This window comes from Poecilia reticulata, linkage group LG5, assembly GCF_000633615.1.
Source record: "Poecilia reticulata strain Guanapo linkage group LG5, Guppy_female_1.0+MT, whole genome shotgun sequence".
Classification (NCBI taxonomy): Eukaryota; Metazoa; Chordata; class Actinopteri; order Cyprinodontiformes; family Poeciliidae; genus Poecilia; species Poecilia reticulata.
In genome coordinates this window covers 29,321,680-29,342,607 of record NC_024335.1, presented here as the reverse complement: position 1 = coordinate 29,342,607, position 20,928 = coordinate 29,321,680, and the positions used below count along the sequence as shown (strand labels likewise).

General features: G+C 41.5%; 3 protein-coding genes across 3 annotated transcripts; 1 reads left to right on the top strand and 2 right to left on the bottom strand.

The window, feature by feature from the left end:
• Positions 1-141: 141 nt before the first annotated feature.
• On the bottom strand, positions 142-10,498 carry nuf2 (UF2 component of NDC80 kinetochore complex). Its single transcript, XM_008410358.2, has 13 exons — positions 10,282-10,498; positions 8,419-8,493; positions 8,223-8,299; positions 7,976-8,037; positions 5,207-5,304; positions 4,290-4,363; positions 3,525-3,618; positions 3,374-3,436; positions 3,152-3,289; positions 2,493-2,633; positions 1,885-2,060; positions 1,668-1,803; positions 142-350 (listed from the first exon to the last, which is right to left on the bottom strand). The coding sequence occupies exons 1-13, from the start codon at positions 10,402-10,404 to the stop codon at positions 258-260; spliced, it is 1,350 nt and encodes a 449-aa protein (XP_008408580.1). The 5' UTR covers positions 10,405-10,498; the 3' UTR covers positions 142-257.
• A 422-nt stretch (positions 10,499-10,920) lies between these two features.
• ap5b1 (adaptor related protein complex 5 subunit beta 1) lies at positions 10,921-15,533 on the top strand. The gene is made up of 3 exons (XM_008410357.2): positions 10,921-11,220; positions 12,339-13,133; positions 13,501-15,533. The coding sequence occupies exons 1-3, from the start codon at positions 11,083-11,085 to the stop codon at positions 15,391-15,393; spliced, it is 2,826 nt and encodes a 941-aa protein (XP_008408579.1). The 5' UTR covers positions 10,921-11,082; the 3' UTR covers positions 15,394-15,533.
• A 913-nt stretch (positions 15,534-16,446) lies between these two features.
• lg5h1orf50 (linkage group 5 C1orf50 homolog) lies at positions 16,447-19,771 on the bottom strand. The gene is made up of 5 exons (XM_008410354.2): positions 19,543-19,771; positions 18,675-18,790; positions 18,513-18,599; positions 18,295-18,426; positions 16,447-17,755 (listed from the first exon to the last, which is right to left on the bottom strand). Exons 1-5 carry the CDS (start codon positions 19,589-19,591, stop codon positions 17,570-17,572), a joined length of 570 nt encoding a protein of 189 aa, XP_008408576.1. The 5' UTR covers positions 19,592-19,771; the 3' UTR covers positions 16,447-17,569.
• Positions 19,772-20,928: the final 1,157 nt, after the last annotated feature.

Below are 20,928 nucleotides of genomic sequence, written 5' to 3'. Positions count from 1 at the left end.
AATGCAACTTTTCATTTACCGTATGAAACATTTCATGACAACTCAAACATTCATAAAAACACCATCATGTTCTGACAGATGTTATGTCACACCTCTTCAAATAGTGTTACCAAAATGTGTAAGAAAGTGGGAGAAAAAATGTTGACAGAAGTTATTTTACTCAGCCAACCAGACAGTCAAGTTGACTTACAAAGATGATTAAATTAAAAAAACTCAACAGATGGAAAGAAAAAAAAAAGTTAAGACACATGGAAAAGTTAGACATCTTGGTGAAGTTTCAGGTCTGTAATGTGCATCTCGATCCTCTTGTGGAGACCATCCAATGATGTTGACAGGGTGTCAAACAGCGCCTGGAAACAGGAACATGTTCCACCATGAAGCAGGGCTCTAAGCCAAGTTCTCAAACTTTTTTTGTTTTTTACCAACATTTTTCTTTGTTAGATTCAACAGTCAAGTCAGGCACACCCACATTTTCAACTGCATCACATTTAACAGGATAACTTTACAAGTTTGCTTTGAGAAAATAATCCCTGTACAGAAAAAGGAACATGACTTGTAAACGATTAATTTGTCAAACTAAGTTGTGTTTGAAGCACAATTGTATAAAACGGGTATCTTACTGAAAAAGTGTTTAAAGTGCTTCAAATAGGTGAAATTTAAACATCTCAAGATTAAAGAATCTGTAAGTGCAACTATAAGTACTTTTCTAACCCAAAACCCAAATATTACTGTTAATTGCTTAACGGTAAATCGTTAAGCAATTAACTAAAAGTTAAATTATGTTTTTAAATTACGACTTTTTTTGTTAAAGGTTTTTTGTTTTTGCCTGGGAGTACTTTTGACCCATGTGATAAAAAGTTTGGACACCCCTGATATAACAATCTCACTCAGAGGAGTGCATAACAGAACTCGAGAACTTTAACAGTTCTTCCTAGTTTGTTTGATCCAATTTCTAGTTTCCTCCGAAACTGCAGAAGCTTTGGACTTCCAACGAAGGAGATTCAGCTCGACGTACTTCTGTCTGACTGCAGCACTCGCCCCCTAGTGGTCAGCCAGGTACTGGATGTAAACGGCCCTTTATTTGCAATGACGTGAGCTGAAAGTGCGAGCTACAGTGGGTTTAGCAAAGGATTGTGCTAAAAAATAACAATGGACAAATTGATTAAAATCTGGTCACTCCAAAGAAAAACTGAAGATACCGATGAAATACCGATAAAATCCACACTTACAGACTCTGTAAATAACTCAGAATGCTGGGAGAACACGTGTTCATGATGATTTTGTTGTGTCCTGCTGTATTTACTAAATAGCATGAATGAACAAAGTGAGTTAAAAGACTGATTTTCATTTCAGATTGTATATTTTATGTATTTTTGTGGGGCCAATTTCGAGTCAGGTGGTCCGTGAGAGAGATCCTCAGCATGAAAATGTTTGAGAACCACTGGTTTAGAAGAATCATTAGGTTTGAGCCTAATGAGTGTCATTGGACTGCAGGGAGACTTTCCGTGTTTTTTTAGTTATTTCCTGGAATGACTGGCTGTTCCGGTGCGATCTCATTTCTTTTTTTCTTTTTTTTTAGTAGTGCCACTGAGAAATTTGGTTGCGCTCTGGAGCCCCGCGAAGGATTCCCCCTTAAACCATCAGAGGTACCCCCATCATCAACATACCTGGGCCTTCTCTGTCTCTTTGTTGCAGACGTCTCTCAGGCTCTTGATCTTGGCCTTCACCTGACGGGTCTCTCCAGTGATCGCTTGGATCTTATCTGCCATCTCCTCGCGTTTCTGGTGGATTTGGTTGCACTGCCTGGAGAACAGCCGGTGTTAGGTTGTCAAACGAATGCTTTGCTCAGGTTAATTCTACGGGTCGTGACGTTTGAGTCGGTACCCCAACACTTCTTGGACATGCTGTTCCGTCGTCTCCCTCTTTTTCTGCCTGCGGATGTTCTGTTTGCACTCCTTATCCAGCTTCATGCCCAGAGCCCTCTTCAGCTGGACCTCCTCACTGCACAGACTTTTCAGCTCCTTTTGCATCTTCTCGCTTTGAACCAACAGCTCCTGGTACTGTTAACATGCAACATAAAAAAAGAAAAATTTAAATATCGTTTCCCCTTTACCAATTTCTACTGTGTGTGTTCTACAGTGAACATGAGGTCACATTTCCACACTCTGACAGCTGTTCTGTTCATATTTTGTTATGCCACAACCACAAACTACTCTCCGGTGATCGCTTGGATCTTGTTGGAGTTTCATCCAGAAGAGCAACTAAAAAGTGACTAAATAATTGTTAAGTGAATGGAAAAATGTCTTTACAAATAAAAATATGAAACGTGTGGCGTTTATTTTGTAGAATCGTCTTCTGGCCGCAGGCGTCTCTTCTAGCTTCGAACATCCACACACCCAACGATAGCTCAGTCAGATAGATCATCTCTGAAAGAGATGGAAGTTTAGGGATTTGAAACCCGACACCCAGGTGGATGTGAGAGTTGAACGTACCTCTTCCTGACGCAGCCTGGTGTTGTTCATGCTGCTCTCCAGGTCCTGCAGCAGGCCGTTAATCTGCTGGAGCTCAGCCTCAGTGTGGGCCACACTCTGCACCCTGTTCTGCATCTCCACCACATACTCGTCTGTTTCTGCCTGAAAGTTTAAAAAAAAAGAAAAAAATCAAACAGGTGTGCGAGAAATCCCAACATATTGGCTCTGATTATGTATCAGGGTTGTATTGCTATGTTATTATAATTACACAAAATGTCTTCTGTTACTCAGATTGTTCGTATACTTGACTAAACACTTCAGAAACTGCTATGATGTGACATTAAGATCAGGCGCCCCTCATCTTTATTTCTTCTTCTGTGGTATTGTTTCGGCCAGTCATTTGTGCTCTTAGGCCACAACCTTTTGTAACATTGTCCTACAGAAGTTGGTTATTTTTCACCCAAATACATCCAGCTCATAGATTCATAGCGTTTAGATTGTTACAAACTTTTATTTTGTGCAGGATTTGGTGTAGGCGGCCGATGACTTCGTTTTCCGTTTGTCGTTCGTCAGAATAAACGGAGAACTGTCCTCCAAGACGGTTTAATCCTTCAACTAGTAACCAGCGCAACGCAGGAAAGATCGAGTTACATCTGCAGACCAAACACTTTCCTACTTACTATGGAGTTCTTGATTTTCTTCGCAGCTTCCTTCATCTTCTCCATCTGGCTCTTCAGCTCCTCTGGAGACTCCACGATCTGAGACTTGAGTTTGGTGATGTCGTCTTTCAGGTTACTGACGTCCACCTTCGTTTGGGACTGAAAGACGAACAGGCGCACACGTACGCGTTTAATGACACGGCAGACTCTACGAGCTTAGACATACGAGTCTGGATCACATACCAGCTTCTGCGTCTTCTCTGCTATTTTGGTTTTCCACTCTGCAATGTTATCGTTTTTGATGTTCTGAAAGGAAAACGACAGTGTCAGACTTTAATTGAACACACACTCACACATCACAACTTCGGCTGTGTGTGTCCGTGTCAGCGCCTACCACTTCCTGGTATTCATGCACGGTGGTGGCCTGCAGCTCAGAGAGAGCGGCGGCCAGCTCGTCTGCCTCGGCCTGCTGCTCTGGTGGGATGGTCCTGGGTCAGGATGAGACGGATCAGAACACGTCACACTGTTCCTGTTTGAGGTTTTTTTTCAAGGATTTTTCAATACAGTTTCAAACGCAACGACTAGCAGCTTGTGTTTATGTTGGAACGTTCTTTGCCTTTTACATAGAAGACAACGATTGGACGGCATCGACTTGCTCTCCGGTTTTTATTTTAACTATATTCATACGGTTTGTTAAATATTCAAATGTACTTACAAATACTTTTACTGAAATTCAAACGTTCTTTTTTCAATACTTCAGATTAGCTGTTTTCTGGCCAATTGCCGATTATCAGTCTTTAAGACGTCTGCTGTCTCCAACTTTGGCTGATACCAGTTTCCCCCACTATAAGCCTGGTGGGCCACCAGGCTTCGCATTGTTTATTTAAGATTTTTTAGTTGGTGTTCAGGTATTAATCATCCGACGGCGCATAATAATTTTCAAATTTCATGTCAACTTTAAACATTTTTAAAACATGACAGGCCGCTGGATGAATGACTGGCGAGCGCTCAACCACCAGGCTTAACAAGTTTTCTGAGCGAAACCTTGCAATACAATATTTTTGTTGTTTTTACATTTTGGTAAATATAGCAATAAAATCGCTGCGCTGGTAACAGCAAACCCCCCAAAAGATCTGAACATGTTCAGGAGAAAACTTACGTTAGCTGCTCAATCTTCTTCTCCGCTTCCTGGTTGCCTCTGGTGAATGTCTGCAGTTTGTCCATGTCCGCCCTCTAACAACAGGGGAAACAAACATAAATTTTCAACTTATTGCACTACTTGTGACCAAAGCTTTTGGGGTTGATTCAGTATCGTTAGAAATCTGAATTAAACTGGCGTACGTTGCTATTAAAAGCCTGGATTGGACTGACAGAGCAACACAAAGTAGTTTAAAACTGTAAAGTGAATGGAAAATGTGCACAGCTTTTCAAACTTTTACATAAATTCCCTAACCACCAGTCAGTCACTCAGCTCTGCAAAGGGATGTTAACGAGTCATTTTATGTCATTCTGCTGCGCTGGAGAAGAGCTGCATCTTAAAACTTCTGGACAGTAACATTCAAGGACTGGACTTCGTGACACTGTGAGAAGCACGTGTGTATTAACTTTTTTTTTTCTTTCCTTTTTAAAAATATGACAATATAAAGTAATTGTGTCATAGTCGGCAAGAAAATTTAGGTAATTTATGCAGCTGGCTTCCTGAAGTAGGCCATTTGGTGGCAGTGATGTACTGTCCCACTCATACAATCTGTTGCCAAAGACCAAAAAATGTTTTGAAATATACTATCATTATTATTACTGCAATAGTTACCACACAATATTGTGATATACTTCTCATGCTGCCCATCCCCAATACTCACCCAACAGATCTGAAACAAAAAAATGAAAGCCACACTTTTCAGATTAGCACTTGTACAATATCAAAAACAACCTGAAACCCATATATCTGCTTCGTAACATCACCACTCTGCACTACTTAATGTCCGTCTGTCACATCAAATATCAATACAGTGCATTACAGATCGTTTCTGTACGGATGAAATTGATTATTTGTGTTACGGATCAGATGGAACATACAAATTTGGCCTGTTTTTCCAGCATCAACACCATCCTCTCCTTCCTGAAGTGAAGAAAGTTCATGATGGCACTCAGAATGACCAGAGTCTTCTGTTTTTCTGGAGAAAAAAAATCTTGATCACCTTGGGTCAAGACTAACATTATCACCAGATTAATCATGAAAACAGTCCCCTGCAAAACGATACATCACCTTTTAGAAATTTTCCCCATTTTGTTGTTACAGCTACATTGAATCTCATTGATATTTTATATGAAGATTTTTTCTTTGTAAACTAGGGATGCAAACAATTAATCAACTTGCAATTGTTAGGTTAAAATTAGTTCCAATCAATTAACTAATAATGTCTGCTTGGACCTTTTTTTACTGTTGTAGTTAGGCCTGTCGTGATAAACGATAAATCAATTAATCGCACGATAAATTAAACCTATTGACCTCATTTTAATTATCGTCTCTTACTGCCTTTTTTCTTTCTGTTGATGACACACTGAATGAAAAACGGCTCAACTCCGGTGCTCTCCACCGACCCTCCCATCCTCATTCCTTTAGTGTAATGCCCAGCGCACACTAAGAGTTGTCGGCCCATTTTCAAAACCTGAGAGACACATTAGCCGACAGAAATCCCAGGTATAACGGTTCGATCGGGTTCGTCGTGCCGCGTGATGTCCAGCCACATGGGCACAAAGTCATGACTACAAGTCCAGTTAACTAATTTTAAAATCAGGCATTAATCAATGCTTTACTAGAATCTACCTGTGACGCATGTGGCTAAAGTCAGCGTAAAGTCCTGACTGAATGAAAATCAATATAACCTATTTATGTCACGTTAACGAAGAACAGCTGTAAAAGTTACCGGGTTCATCAACTGCAGTAGCAATTTGGCTTCAACTCCTCTCCTTCTCATTTCTATATTCTTTGCACGAAATGTTGAATAAATATTAATGTTTCCATATATCATCTCCGATGTCCGCTGGACTTCGGGTTGCACCGTGTCAGCTGTTTGGCATTCTCCGCCATAATTTCCCCTCAGAAAGCGCAGAGGAGAATCCGCGCTTTCTGATTGGCTACCGTCACATTCAGCGTTAAGCTCCCAGTTGGGGAAAACCCCTGATTTAGATCGGAGCTGCCACGACGATCTAAATCACACTACAGGATGATCGGTTACGAAATCACCAGTGACAATCTTAGAACGGCCAACGACGTAAGATTATCATCAGGGGAAAGTAGGGGCAAAGAAATCGTGCATTATGAACTATTACATTAGGTAGTCAGATGCGCCCATCTTCTCTATTTAAATCTAGTGATTACTGAAGGCCAATATAGTATACAAACTTCATAATCTGCACTCTTTTGGTTGAATGTAGTATTTATTTCCACTTTGGCTTTATGTTGTTTAGTTTTTATTAAAGTACGTTTTTTTGTTAATGGAGACTGAGAATCCATTTTATTTTTGATTATTTTGTTTATTTAGTTTCAGTTCCAGTGTTGTGTTCTTTTGAAAATAAAATGTATGTATCTATGGCAGGAAATCGCGTGCATTATTACGTCATTTCCATTAAATCAGTGTCAAAAGGTCTTGAAACAATATCGTTTATCGCAATAATTTTTTTAGACAATTAATCGCTCAGCAAAATTTGTTATGACAGGCCTAGTTGTAGTACAGCTGCCATCAAAAAGAGGATGCCGCCGCTCTCTTCACAGGAAACAATATTGTACCTCAAGAATATTTAGTTAAGCATAGAAGTATTCATCATTGTCCATAATACGCAATATTTATTTTAATTAATTTTATACTTAAATGTGACCGTACTTTATTTTAACATACACTGGCTAATTACTTCCTTAGAATGTAAAGTGCAAATAATTAATTAGAATTTATTGTATTTCCTCCCACCCCTTTTTAAGACTATAGTTGGTGCCAAAGTCTGCGTTCACACTGCAGCCTGAAGTGACCCAAGTCCGATTTTTGTCAAATCTTTTTTTTTTTTTGCCGTGGCCGTTTGTACTTCCAAACATATGCGACTTGTATGTGATCTCCTGTGTGAACAGGGCAAACGACCTGAAAGTGTCCTGCATGCGCAGTAAAAGGGAGCGATAACGTCAGTCAGCGTTCTCAGTGTTTTGTTAACCGCTATAAAAAGAAGAAGTGCTCAGTGTTTGCAGAAGTAAACATGGATTCTAACAGTGGAGGATCTTATGATTTTGAAGTTGTTGTCCGACCTGAGCAGCTTATTAACAACTTAACCCCCATTACAGTCAGTCATGATTGTTGGTTTTCTTCCCATTTGCTCGTATCAGGAAGCAGAATAATGACATTTGTCGAGTATCAGTGATGTTCAGGTCAGATGAATGCGTCCTGGACTTTAGGTCGCATTTGAATCGGACACCCAAATGGCCTGGGTCACATTTGAAAAGAATCCGACCTGTGTTGTTCAGACTGTCATGAAGAGATCAAATACAGGTAGCATTATGTCAAAAAAAATAAATGAAATAAAAAAATCGGAATTGGGTCATTAAGTTATTGGAAGACATTATTGACAATACCTAATCATATTTTCATATTTCCTACCAACTTACAACATTTCTAACACAGAAACAAGATGGGCTGCTGTAACACTTGGCAAACTTTCTGGGGGAAGTCTTGAACTTATTTGATCACTTATCACAAGTTACATCATTAACGCAACATTTATCAACATTAAAACATAATGCATGTTTTCCTAATTTGTAGTTATGGAAGAGAATAGGAATGTGCAGAAAGACATACTTACTTGGAGCCAGAAGGTCATTCAATGAAAAATCGTACACCAGGCACAATGGCAGAAACTGCCTCCTAAAAAAACCACCAAAAAAAAATCATATTTTAAGAATCATGTGTGAGTTCTTAGACAAGTGGAGCCAACTGCTCAGCCATTTCATAAATTTACACTTCAAGCATGTTAGCAACATCATGTCCTAGTTTCTGCACTGACACATAGGTGTTTAAATTTGACAAATTATAAAGAAAATAAATCCCACATGCGTGTGTAGACACTCATTATGGCAGTAACACCCTCATAGTAGCCTGGATCCTGGATGTTCTCCAAAAGGGGAACCTGTTGGTAAACAAAGCAAATACGTAGCCGTGACTCGGGGTGAAATACTTAAGTTTCCGCTACATAGAAAATGGAAGCAGCACGTAATAAAATGTTTACGGGTAAAACGGAGGTCTCACCATGGAGTTGAACTCAGGCCTGAAGCGGTACAGGAGATGCAGGATTCTCATGTACAGCGTCTGAACTGCTTCTGGCTGTAAATACAAAGAACCAGAAAAACACTGGATTCTGAGGAGCTGAAACCTGAATTGGTACCATAACGGACCATGCCTAACCAGATCTATGCTGCAGCTTTGTCCTCTGCTCTTCCTGACTTTAGGGAGCCGAATGAAACAGAATTCTGTTTCATTTGGACTCTGTTGTCCAGAATGAGATAGACCTACGATACAGATGTCTACTTCAATCAATTTAGCTTATAAGCAGGGTTGTACCGATTAATGATCATTGATTACTAATCTTTAAAAAAGCCTGACCTGCCAGTTCCGACTTAAGCCAATACCAATTTTTTCTTGTCTAAAAATATAGCAAGAAAGTCGTCGAGTTGGCAACAGCGGAGTGACTATTGTTAACTGACTCTATAAAACCGAGCCCACTAAAAGGTATTTTTAGTGGGATAAAAAATAAAAAAAAACTCAAGATACTGTTATACTTTATTGTCCCCCTAAAGGAAATTCTTTGAGGGCAGAAACGGACACAATAAAATAAAGACAAAAACAGAGTACGCATCATAGGAATAGAGTTTGGGCCGAGCTCAACAATTTCAAAATGGCAGTACCACCCTGGCATCTAAATACAAGAAAACAAAATAAGCAATTAAGACAAGTTTGAGCCATTTCTCTACTGTCAGTTAAATCTTGGACTTTAGATCATTTTGTTTATTTTATTAATTTGTTTAGTTTCTGGTTGATTTATAATTAGAATTTTTGCTTAATTTCAGTTATTTAGAATGAATTGTTAGTAATTTCTTTAGTCACGGAATTTCAGTTTGGGACGCAGGTGTTCCATGTATAAATACGTAGGTTTTAGGGAGTTCTGTATGCCAATGGGTGGTCATAGATTTCATTTATTTACCAGTCACAGTCTGCCACTTAGAGAGTTCAGCAAGTGAAACAATCAGGTAGCCAAACAATACAGCAAGGGGTTCTGTGTTGCTTGTAACATGTTAGAACTATGGAAGAAACCAACAAAAAACTGTATAAACCAGAAACTCACAGTTTATAAAGTTGACTCAAAGTAAAAGTTGAATTAACTTTTACTTTGATCCCCTTTTAAGTCATACATGTTTGGATATTTGTTTTTAGAGCAAATAATCATTGAAATATTGCACTTCAAGAAAAACTTGAAGTGCAATAAATCTGCCATCCTCCGAATAGTAGTCACAGCTTATTAAAAAGAGATGGAGGTTTGAAGAAACTCCAAACTTGAATTCGGTCATATTTGTCTCTCCTCAACCGTCATATACAAGCCAAATCAAAAATACTTTATTGATCCCAAAGGGGAAATTAACTGCTGTAACTCATTTAATTAAAAAGTTATTGTAGACGGTGATGGCTGCAGGCAGGAAAGGTCTGGTCTGTATTACAGAGTTGAAATTCTACCGGAGGAATCCAAGTCAATGGAAGAAAGCACAGACTAAGCTGTAAATAGACATTTGAATCGAGCGAAATTGTGCAAGAAGGCAACGGTCAAGCTAACGTTGTACCACAATTCGGCTTTGATTTGAGTCACATGACCCAAGGACCCAAAAAGAAGCTATTGTTTTGTGCAAAACGTTTCAAACGAGTCGAAATGTGTTTCAGTGGTCCCACCAAACCACAGTTTTCAGAGTCGGGGTAAACGCGTTGTTGCACAACCCGGTACGAAAGACGACCGTCAAATATTGAGATTCAAACCAACTTGTCTGCAGCTTGTTAACTTTAGTTCACAGCTCCGTCTCCGCTCAGAGTCAGACAGCAATGTTAATAATAAAGCTTTCAGTTTACCCTGGGAACCGGGGTCAGGTCTCCTTTAGTGAACTGTTTGGCCTCCTGGCCGGTTAGAACCTCATTGCGGTAGAAATTAACAATAGAGTCCACATTTTGGAGGGGAAAGGTGATTTCAGCCATCGCTTAAAAAAAAATCTAAATCAACTGTCACTCCGCTGGCAGTACAATATTGGCGCCTTCTATTTTATAAACTCCTCCTCCTTCTTCTTTAATGTGTTGGCGGTCGGCAAACAAGAGAAAGACACATTACTGCCTCCTACAGGTAAGAAGTGTGGACCGCATGACGGAAGAAAAAAAAAAAGATCCTATTGTGCAAGTGACAATGTCTTAAAGAATTTATTGTATATCCCTATTGCTGCTTTAGTTTTTTTTTCTTTGTGTTCTGCTTTCTGTATCACAATGACATAGTCTAAGTTGAAACATTCCGTCCAAAATTTCCTTGTGGTATGACAGTTACAAAATAAATTACTGTTTCTAGGTGCTAATTTAAAAAAAGAAACGATACAGAGTATATTGGTTTAACATATTTCATGATGTATTGATTGATTTGGTAACATTTATTTTATCTATTTAATAAAACAAACAAGTACACTACTAAAAAGTCCCTCATCCGACACTGCAGGGGGCGCTGTGGATATTCAATAGGCACGTGACTCAACACGAGAGTAATCGTAGGGCGTAAATTTAAGTGGTTTTCTTGGGGTTGTCTTTACTGTAAAGAAATTCCCGGGTACGATGACTTTGAAGGGATTTTCTGGCGTAAACACACGCAGGCATTAGAGTCTTATATTAACAAAAATGGCGACAAGCTGGACGGAGAGAATTGGTGCTTTCTGCTGCAGTCCAAGTGGCTTCCTGTCAGAAACAAGCCCGGATACTTTCCTGTCAGAGCTGCTACGAGAGCTGCGGGATGACAGAGCCAGCTACGGAGTCAAGGTTAGAACAGCACAAACTTAGACTAATTTGACTTCAACACTAAAAAGGCCAATTACGTGGACGTAAGTTTTTGCGGTCACGCCAGCCTCTTTCTTACCGAATACTAGAAGGTCCCTTGCAGGCGAAAAAACAGGAATGAAAAGAAAATGAGAAGCATAAGCATCATAAAAAAATATGTTTGGCAAAACTATTTCTTTTACATACATACAATAATTTTCCTGTAGATTTTTGGAGCAATAACAAAAGGTAATGGGTACTTTGACTGTGTTTATTGCCAAAAATGTACAGTGGCTTAAGGACAACAAAGTCAATGTGTATAAAATCAAACATCTGCTATAACTGATCACATGCAGTCATATTGATGTTGATGACAAATGTCAAAAGAAAAGTGAGACTGCACGATGTGTCAGTGTTAGATTTATTTAGACGTTTAGTTTCCATAAGTTTTTACATGATCATTTAGAAGTGAAGAAGTTAAGATTTCAGGATGACTGTTGATCCATAATCTTGTGCTTCAAGATTAAGCAAATAAATAAATGAACCATGAAAATGTGTAAGTCTCCCAGTAATTAATTAATTATAAAATTCTTTAAAAATAACCCATTAAATTTGCCACTAGATAATTAAACGTATCATCAAATAGTTAAATACATCGAGTGACTCAATATATCATGAAATTTGCAATTAAATAGTTAAATATCAAATGAAATAAATTTATCTTTTTAAATAAATAATTTAAATAATAAAATGTTATTTTTAAAGAAAACATGCATTAAAAATGTATTTTACTCTGTATTTATTTATTGCATGGCTCCCATGTAAGTGTCATGAAATAATTTAACCAGCAGGAAGTCAGTGGGCGGGGCTAACATTGATCCTGTGAAATCCATTGACTTGGGTCGTTTATTGGTTTATTGTGGTCTTACAAGCTGCATTATCAGGCTTTGAGATTACTTACTTTGAGATTTACTGTATGTTCTGCAAAGGTTCAAAATGACCATGGGGAGATGTCTGGGAATAAAACTGTGCTGTCTCCACTTATCCTGGACTTGCTCCTAATCGTATATTGATGTTTCTCATAAGAGTTTCTGATCCCTTGTGTTCTTTATCCCACCCAGGTCCTCCTGTTGTCTCCCCTCTGTGAATATCCGACCCTGCTGTGCTCCTCAGAATCTGCCGGCGAGGAGACAGCCCTGGATCTGATGTCGGTGTTCACCCAGTGTCCATCCAGGTTCAGCCAGTTTCGCTGCCGTCTCCTCGTGGCCCTCACCAGCGTCCTCGTCTGCTCCTCCTGTGTGAACAGCCACTCCCGAGCTTCGCTGGACTTTCTCGACTTGCTCCTTCGGATAGCTCAGGACGCCAGCGACCCCCCTGGCGATGGCACACAGCGCCTTCTCAGAGCAACGGCCTGTGACTGCCTGCGCGAGATGGAGGCCAGTTGTCCCGGACTTCTCTCCCAGCGCCTCGAGCTCCTGGCCGGGCTGCGGCAGCTGGAGACCTCCAGGCTACATCAGGCATTTGGGGTGCTGCAGATCCTGGTGTTGAGAAATGCTGTTTATCAGCTCACTAAGCAACCAGGTGCAGGCGCTGCGCATCTTAAAGCTCTGTTAGGAGGAAATGGCTCCGTTGTGTGGGAGGCAGACCAGGAAGCCGTCCACATGGACACCAAGGATGCAGCCATGCTGTTGTCCCTCATCCTAGGACCAATGGGCAGAGTGCCAACCCTTCACACTGGACCCGACTGTAAGGAGCTACGGTCTGTCCTCTCCTCCCTATTAGAAGAGTCCTACCTCCTCACGCCTTTGTGTCAGGCTGCACTTTTCCACAGACTAACCGAGGTGGTTACCATGGTTCCTGGGATCCCTCCAACCGTATTTCGAGCTCAGCTCCTGCGGCTGCTCGGAACCAACGAGGTTTGTGTTCAGGGATTATTTTCAAAGTAAAGTGGGATGCTAAATCTTTCAGATTTTTCTTTTTAATGCTAAAAAGACAAATCTGCTGGGAGGAAATAATAAGCTTCCTCCCAGCTTATAATTTTACACTACTTTGTGTTGGCATGTCATATAAAATAGGCTGGGTTGTTGGTGTGTTTGCCAGGCACTGTAAATTAGTTTCAGTTTAAGCCGTACGTCAAGATTCCTTTAGAGCCCAGTGCTGGAATGGTTTTAGCTACTTGCATCATTTTTGGTTTTGTCTGAAATGGCATGACTTTGAGTTAGCAGCACCAAGATTTCCTAAAACTGCTGACCAGGTTTTTCCCTCTGCTGTTGACACTGTCAGGTTTGCCTCCTCCACATCACCCTGCTGATGAAGTGTGGCTTCACCGACAGCCTCTTCAGCGCTGAAGACGAAGCCTTCCTCCTGAAGCGCTTGGTAGTCCTCTCCCAGCACCCGCTTCTGAGCTCACCCGAGAAGCTCTTCTACATGGACTGCATCCTGCACTTTCCAGAGAACCGTCCAATCAGCTGCGGTGACGGCGACGAGGCCCCTCCTGTGCTGCTGACCCCACGGCTGGCCTCGGTCCTGCTGCCTTCGGTGTTTAATGACAGCGCCACCTTGCTGAGCCGGCTCAACCTGCAGGCTCTGGTCTTCCTGGAAGAGGGGGACGAGGAGAGCCGGGGCCTGGCCTACATCTACGACCACCTTGCGGCGCTCTTGCACATCGTGGACAGGGGAGGCAGCAGAGATATTGTTGTGACCTTTTTCAGAGCTGCCTTCCTCTTCCTGTTTTACTTCCATCATGTGGAGCGGTACGCAACTTGCCTTAGCGAGCAGCTATGTCATCTCTACCTCCAACACACCCGCCTGGCCCCACACATCCTCAACCTGGTCAACCAGACTCAAGAGAGGTTCCCGGAGTGCAAGTGGTTTGTGGGGCTCCTGCAGGGTCTCCAGAGAGTGATAACCAGGGTCCCGTTTGGCCAGCTCCGCCTACAAGACCTTAGCAGCCACCTTAAGGTGCTGGCTCGCGTGGCAGAAGAAGAAGAAATCTGTCAGCGCAGCTCCCTTGGCTTTCTGTCCACCATTGTCACCCAAACTTCCTCCTCACTGTGTACCAGCGGCGACTGGCGGTTGGGAAATGGTCTGCTGGGAGTTTGCCGCCGTGTGCTCCTCCATCCCAATCTGGACTCTATGCTTATTCCTTTGGCGGACATTCTGCAGCATCTTGCCTTCCACTATGGCGACACGGACATCAGGGACCACGCCCGCCTCTACTACACGCTGCTCACCATGTTGTCCCGGGAGAAGCTGTCCGCAGTGCTGGTGCAGAGTGCCGCGGAGGGCGGCAGTCAAGTCAAGAAGCGAACGCTGTCTTGCGTCATGGCGGAGAGCGAGGGGCTGACAAACACCCTGACTGTCCACCAGACTGAGAAACCCATATTTCAGCTGTCTGAGGCTTTACCTGGGCCACATCAGGAGGCAGAAAACCTTCAGCTGAATCAGGAGGATGACTACAAAACACTGGAATGTTACAGGACTCAGCTCAGCAAGTCTGGATTTGCTTCACTTGTTGTTTTAAAGTACCACCTGACCCATACGGAGCCCCATGATCCTCACTTCGAGCAGCTTTTCAGCATCCAGCTCCACTTCAGCCACACAGACGATCACTACGAAGAGCTGCAGGACATCAACGTCCCCTGTCTCTTCAGACAGGGACCACCGCCCGTGGTGCAGCTGACACTGAAGCCCAGACGACCGTACCCAACCACCATCCACGTGAGCGCCATCTTCACCTCTAAGGACGGGCTCACCTGGCACACCGCTATGCCGGACATCCACGTGACATTCCAGCAGGTCTTCCTGCCTCTGCCTGCACCCCCAACCTGGAGCAGCGCTAGCATACGAGACGTCTTTGAGGGCCTGTGGGATGAAATGAGCCGTGAGACGGGAGAGTCTTGTATCAGTCTGTTCTGCTGCCAGCTGGGGGAGGCCGCTCTGAAAGCTCTGGTGGAGAAACACTTCCACTCCTTCCTTGTGTCGGACCCGTTGGAGGAGTCAGCCGAGTTCAGGGCGCTCTTGTTTCTCCCACCGAAGTCTCACATCCTGCTTAAGATCAGCTCTACGGAAGACGCCGCGCACTTCAACATGGCCACCGATGACTATCGGCTGCTTCCTCACATGAACTCATACCTGCTGAAAGTCACTTCTTCACTAGAGAATTCTGTCTCATGATCACATTGTTTTTTTTTATACCGAAGATAATCATTTTAACATGGAAATTTTTCAGTGTAGAGTAAAAAAGCAGATAATTGATTTGAAATCATACTATTGCACTTTGATGATCTTTTCATAAATATATCAAGTTAAATTTATTGTCTTCTTTTGACTACGTTTGAAAAGTTCCCCTACTTTGCTGATTCAGAAAGTCAAGTTTAGATTAATTCTCCATAATAAAATACTCTGATCTGTTCAAACTAAAAGAACAATAATTACATCGGGGGCGTCGTGAGTACGACTCCCATCCTCGGTTCCTTTGCTGCATGTCTTCCCTCTCTGCCGCCATCCTGTCATATTACTGTCAAACCCCACTGGTGCCAAATAAATTACATTAAATCAAAGTATTTTTAACGCAGAGATGGACTAGCCGACAGTCAAGCCACAAGAAGACGCATATGGACAGAATGTGTTAATGTCATCTATGAGATGGAAAGATTAAACTTCTCAGACCATTTAGAGATGAAAAAGTTTACAATCCTATGGTCCAAACGGGGAACCTTATGTTAAACTCAACATGCAAGAATATTAGATGATTAATAAAAAAAAATGGTAGTAATGAGTTGGTTCATTTTGGAGGTGTCAGTCGGCTCTCTAATTTCCTTTTTATTTTGTACGTACAAGTAATGTCTCTTCAGAGGACTACCTTTTTTTTGTAAATGCAAATTTAAAAATGGGGGGAATTTGAAATTTAGGCTCAGGTCAAATTAGGTGCGTTGATTAATCTGCATTATGTAATAACATGTTAAAATTTTCAGATTGCGTTAACCCATCAATGTTGACAGCCCTAAAAAAGTTTATATATATACTGCAGCTGTAAGAGAACTGCGAAGCAAAGCTCTTTGAAAAATCTGAGAAGGCGTGGACTGCAGCTGGAGTCAGATTCCAGATCAACACACGTTCGTTGTATGGAACCAGTCCTGAGCCAGAGACAAAAGTCATATGTGTCTTACCTGACCTGGAGAAAAAGAACTATACTTTGGTTTGGTAGTCCAAAGTTTTCCTTTCAGATCAATTTCAATCAATCAGGTTTATTTGTACAGCACATTTCAGCAACAGGGCAGTTCAAAGAGCTTTACCTCGCAAAACGGATGAAAGTAAAGTTTGTATTTCATTTGGAAATCAAGATCCAGAGTGGAGAGGCACAGACTCCACTCTGCTCTTGTCCAGTGTTAAGTTTTCACAGGTGATTTGGGTTGCCATGTCATGGGCCGGTGTTGGTTCACTGGGTTTACTGAAGACCGCTGTCTTTTCCTGTTGCCGACGAGCTTTATGGAGATGCCGATTTTATTTTCTAGCAGGACTGGATACCTGCTCACACTACTGAACTTACCAAATGCTGATTTAATGACCATTTTAACACTAACAAACTGGCCTAACTTGAATCCCACAGAAAATCTATTGGCTTTTGGAAAGAATAAGACAAACCAGAACTAACAGAGAAGAAGGTCCATTACACCTCAGCAGTACCACAGGCTGACTGCCTCCACGCCACGGCGCATTGATGCAGTATTTCAGTCAAAAGGAGCCCTGACCAAGTGCTGAGTGCAGATGCTTCTGTAAGAAAATCTGGTTTTATTAGCCTGATGCAACATTTCAATGTTTTGAAAAACTTTGTTTGGGGGTTTTTGTCAACTTGATACCAGAAATTAAATTAAGAAAAGTAAACACTTGAAATGCATGTCTCTGTGTGTAACAAATTGTGTGTAACACGAGTTTTACTTTTCGAACAGAATTCCAGAAAGACATAGACCTACAAACTGCACCTGTTGAAAATGTAAACACTTTTCTATTCTCTGAAGTTTTTCTCTGTGTCCAAAGCGCGTTGATGTCCGACTGCTGTAGAGGTATGGCTGTCCGATGTAAATCATTGGCTTGTGTTAATGATTGGTCAAATACGAGCACAGTAAAAACATTCCAAACAGTTTTAAGTTAAACGCACACACTCTCCTGAGTCCCGGTTTGATATTTTCCAGAAAATGAAAAACACACATTCTTTAAAAATACGCCATTATGCATTTATGGCAGCTGAAGACAAATCAGTGACTCACTGATGGCAGTTTTTTTTTAGTCCCTGCCTTGGACATGTATCTGTATATACCAATCATATTTTTGGTCCAGTTTAAACGAGATTTTATTCGTCTAGACCTCTGAAGTTGGGTCCCGTACATGGAGGTAAGGCTGTTTGCTGGCTGAGCAGTTTGCTCATGGCGGCGAGCTCTGCGTCCCTCTTTTCCACCTCATCCACAGGAGTCCAGGACATGTCATGCTGAAGCTTGAATGCACCAAGAAACGGATGAGGGCAGCTTGGTCCCCACTCCTTCAAAGGAAAACGGAAAACAAGTAAGTCAGATAGAGACAAAACAAGATGACTATCAAAATACTGTCATGCTAACCTAATAAAAATTCAGCTGCCAATTGAACGTGAGATTTTGTCCACTGACAAATTTTACTCAAAGGTTGTCGCTCCGAGTTACTTATTCCTGCACAATGTCTTATGCATTTACTAATTCCTTCTAGAGGAAACGCATTGGGGTGCCACGTCTGTAGCTCAGCAACAACTGAACCAATGACTTCATATCCTTTGTCGGCAACAGCTGGGGGTGAAATGTAAGCAGCTGTTAAAACAATACTGAACTCTCCTGGTAAATAACAAGGACAAAAAACTCACTGGCAACAGTTCAAATTTTGGACTGCAACTGTTGTGACATCTCTCACACACACACACACACACAGAACTGCTGAGTCATATTAGGTATTCATATGAGCTCCCTACAGACTCCCCCTCCGGGTGCATTAGATAATACACATAATGAGTGGAGGTGACATAACTCGAAGCTTACGTTTCATGGAACCAACCTTAGGTGAAATGATGGAGAAGTATTTCTGTCCAGATGGCCGCTGGTACAAGTAGTACATGTTGCCTGGCTTTTTTACAATATTACAGGCAGCATGGTGGAGGTCAGCATCTCTCTTTGCTTCTTCTAAAACCTGCGATAGTCAATCAGCGATCAATGCCACGCGAATGTGACCCGTCTGAACATAAACCCAGCTATTTTATGAATTGACGGTCATACCTTTTTGGCCTGCTCCTGCAGGTACCTGATCTGGTCAGCGATTACTGTCAGTTTGTTGCAAGCGTTGGCTTTAATAAAGTCGTCCCCCTGAGAAACACCCACGTCACTTCAGGAGTTAAAAATTGTTATTGTGAGCTAAGACAACTTGACGAAACACTTCACCTTCTGCACTTGCTCCGCAAGGGCTACCAGGTCCATGGGGTCTCCCACTCTGTTGGTCTGATAGGAGCTGACCAGTTCCATTCCACTGGGGGCTGTGCTGGTCTCAACCAGGTTCACTACAACACACATAGCAAGGTCACATCAGGACTGTCACAGAGTCCTGGTAACCCCTGATTTTATGATTTATTTTTTGCAAGTGAATTGGTTCACATAGAACCAGTTATGGTTCTAATCGTAGAAAAATACATAGAAAAAATAAATATTTGAATTGGACATAATGTAATGTGACTGAACGTCAAGGAATAAGACCAAGCAACATAACGCAAAGATGACATCTACAGAGATAATCAATTCTTAACTCATATTATCAAGCAACGTGTTCGCTTCAGTGTTCTTATTCTTTAAATAACATTGTTTGATACTGGGATCAATAACTATATTAGTTAAACAGGATTTAGCAATTAAAACATCCCTACGGTGTAGTATTTGACCAAATAAAATGTAATTTTGTTACTACAACTGCAAGCAATGATCATGGGTTCCTTGCAGTGGCCGCCCGTCAGCTTCTGCGGGCTCGGAACCCTAATAACTTCATAAGTTTAGGGTTCCGAGTGGACATATTGTGCAGTCAGAGCTTGCTTGTGTAACCACTCTGTCACTGGTTTACGCTCATGTAATACCTACTGACAGTTTCGCTACACCAAAAAATAACATTAGCAACTATCTCCGACCAAATATAACACAGAAATTATATGACGACGCAGATCGATATCTGGTCACATGGTTTTTTTCTTCTTCTTCTTCTTTTTTGATTCGGCGCAGAATAAACGTTTTCTTCATCTTTCGCACTAGTGAGTAAAGGTGTTACCTGTGGTGACCTTTTCTGGTTGGCTAGGAAGACTGACTGCCCTGTCCATTTTCTTTTCTCTCGTTTTGAATGGTGCTCTTTTCAACTTGCCTCCCTTCCTCCAGCCAAAAGCCGGTGACCGGCTACTGCTTCTGACCGTCTCGCAGAGAACTAAGGGTTTAGCTTCTGTCGTTAGCAGCAAAAACGTAGATATGGATACATAGATGTTGCCTCGACGACTGCCGGGTTTTTTTTACCTGTTAATTTAATCTGACTCTGGAATCCGGAGTGTTGCTGTAACACATGATGGATCAAAAAGGCTGTTAAATAAAAATATTTAAATTATAAAAGCGGAAGAAACAACGTGTCAACTGGAAGGTCGTATTGAAATTAAAACAATTTCAATACGAAAATTTTAATAAGAAAATTGTTTTATTTTCTTACAATACAACTCCAGGAAGCAGCTCAAAAAAAGCTGACATCTGGATTTTGTCGGTCTTTAGCTGCATTGGTCCGGACCGCGGGGAGCTGTCCACCTGACACGAAGGGAGCGATACTGTCGTACGCTTTCAGTGTTAGAGGCGACATCTATGTCTTCATTTCTATGTCGGCAGTGTCGTCACTGCACGATCTGTCGAGGTCTTGTGAGAAATTCTGTTCCCCTGAGAAAATCTGTTCCCCCTGTGTCGGGAGCGCGCATAGCAGCCAGAGAAGTGGATCCGGCGGATCTGACCATATTCACGGCGCTTCTGATCGATTTCTCGGTAAAACTACTCATATAATCACGTCACTGTTGTTACTTTCAGTTTAATCGGCAGCTATCAAAATAAAAATACATACATAAATAAACGAGGTCTTGTGTGGAGGTCTTTTTACGCTGTTTTGTGTTATTTTAAACGCGAAGTGAATCGATCTTTTTTCAGCTTTTGTCTCGTAAGCCTGACAAATAAAAGTCAGTCAACAAACACAGGTTTCCAACACGTTGTGTGCATTTATAATTTTTCATTTCTCATAAAGGAGGAGGAGGGAAGCTGGCCGATAGCAGGGCAAAAAAATAAAGACTTCCTGAAAAGATCAGAGTGTAAACGTTTTGGTAAATCCCGTTGTAATGTAAAATATGACATTACTGGATTAAGGAAATGTCTAGTATGGTATCACACATAATATTTTTTRAGAATTTGGAAACAGGTGCTTTTTATTTCACAAAGGYATTGGAGGGGAAGAGGAGAAGATGGATATTTCAGCTGCCTGAAATAATGTGTTCGCCCTCTATAAAAWGGAAACAAATTAATTTACCTGCAAGTCTTTTGCTGTGTTTATTCCCCTTATGATAAATAAGAAATCCTGCAAGTTTGAAAACATTTGCTCTTTTGCCAAAGTTAGGATGGGGGAACAAAATATCTTAAG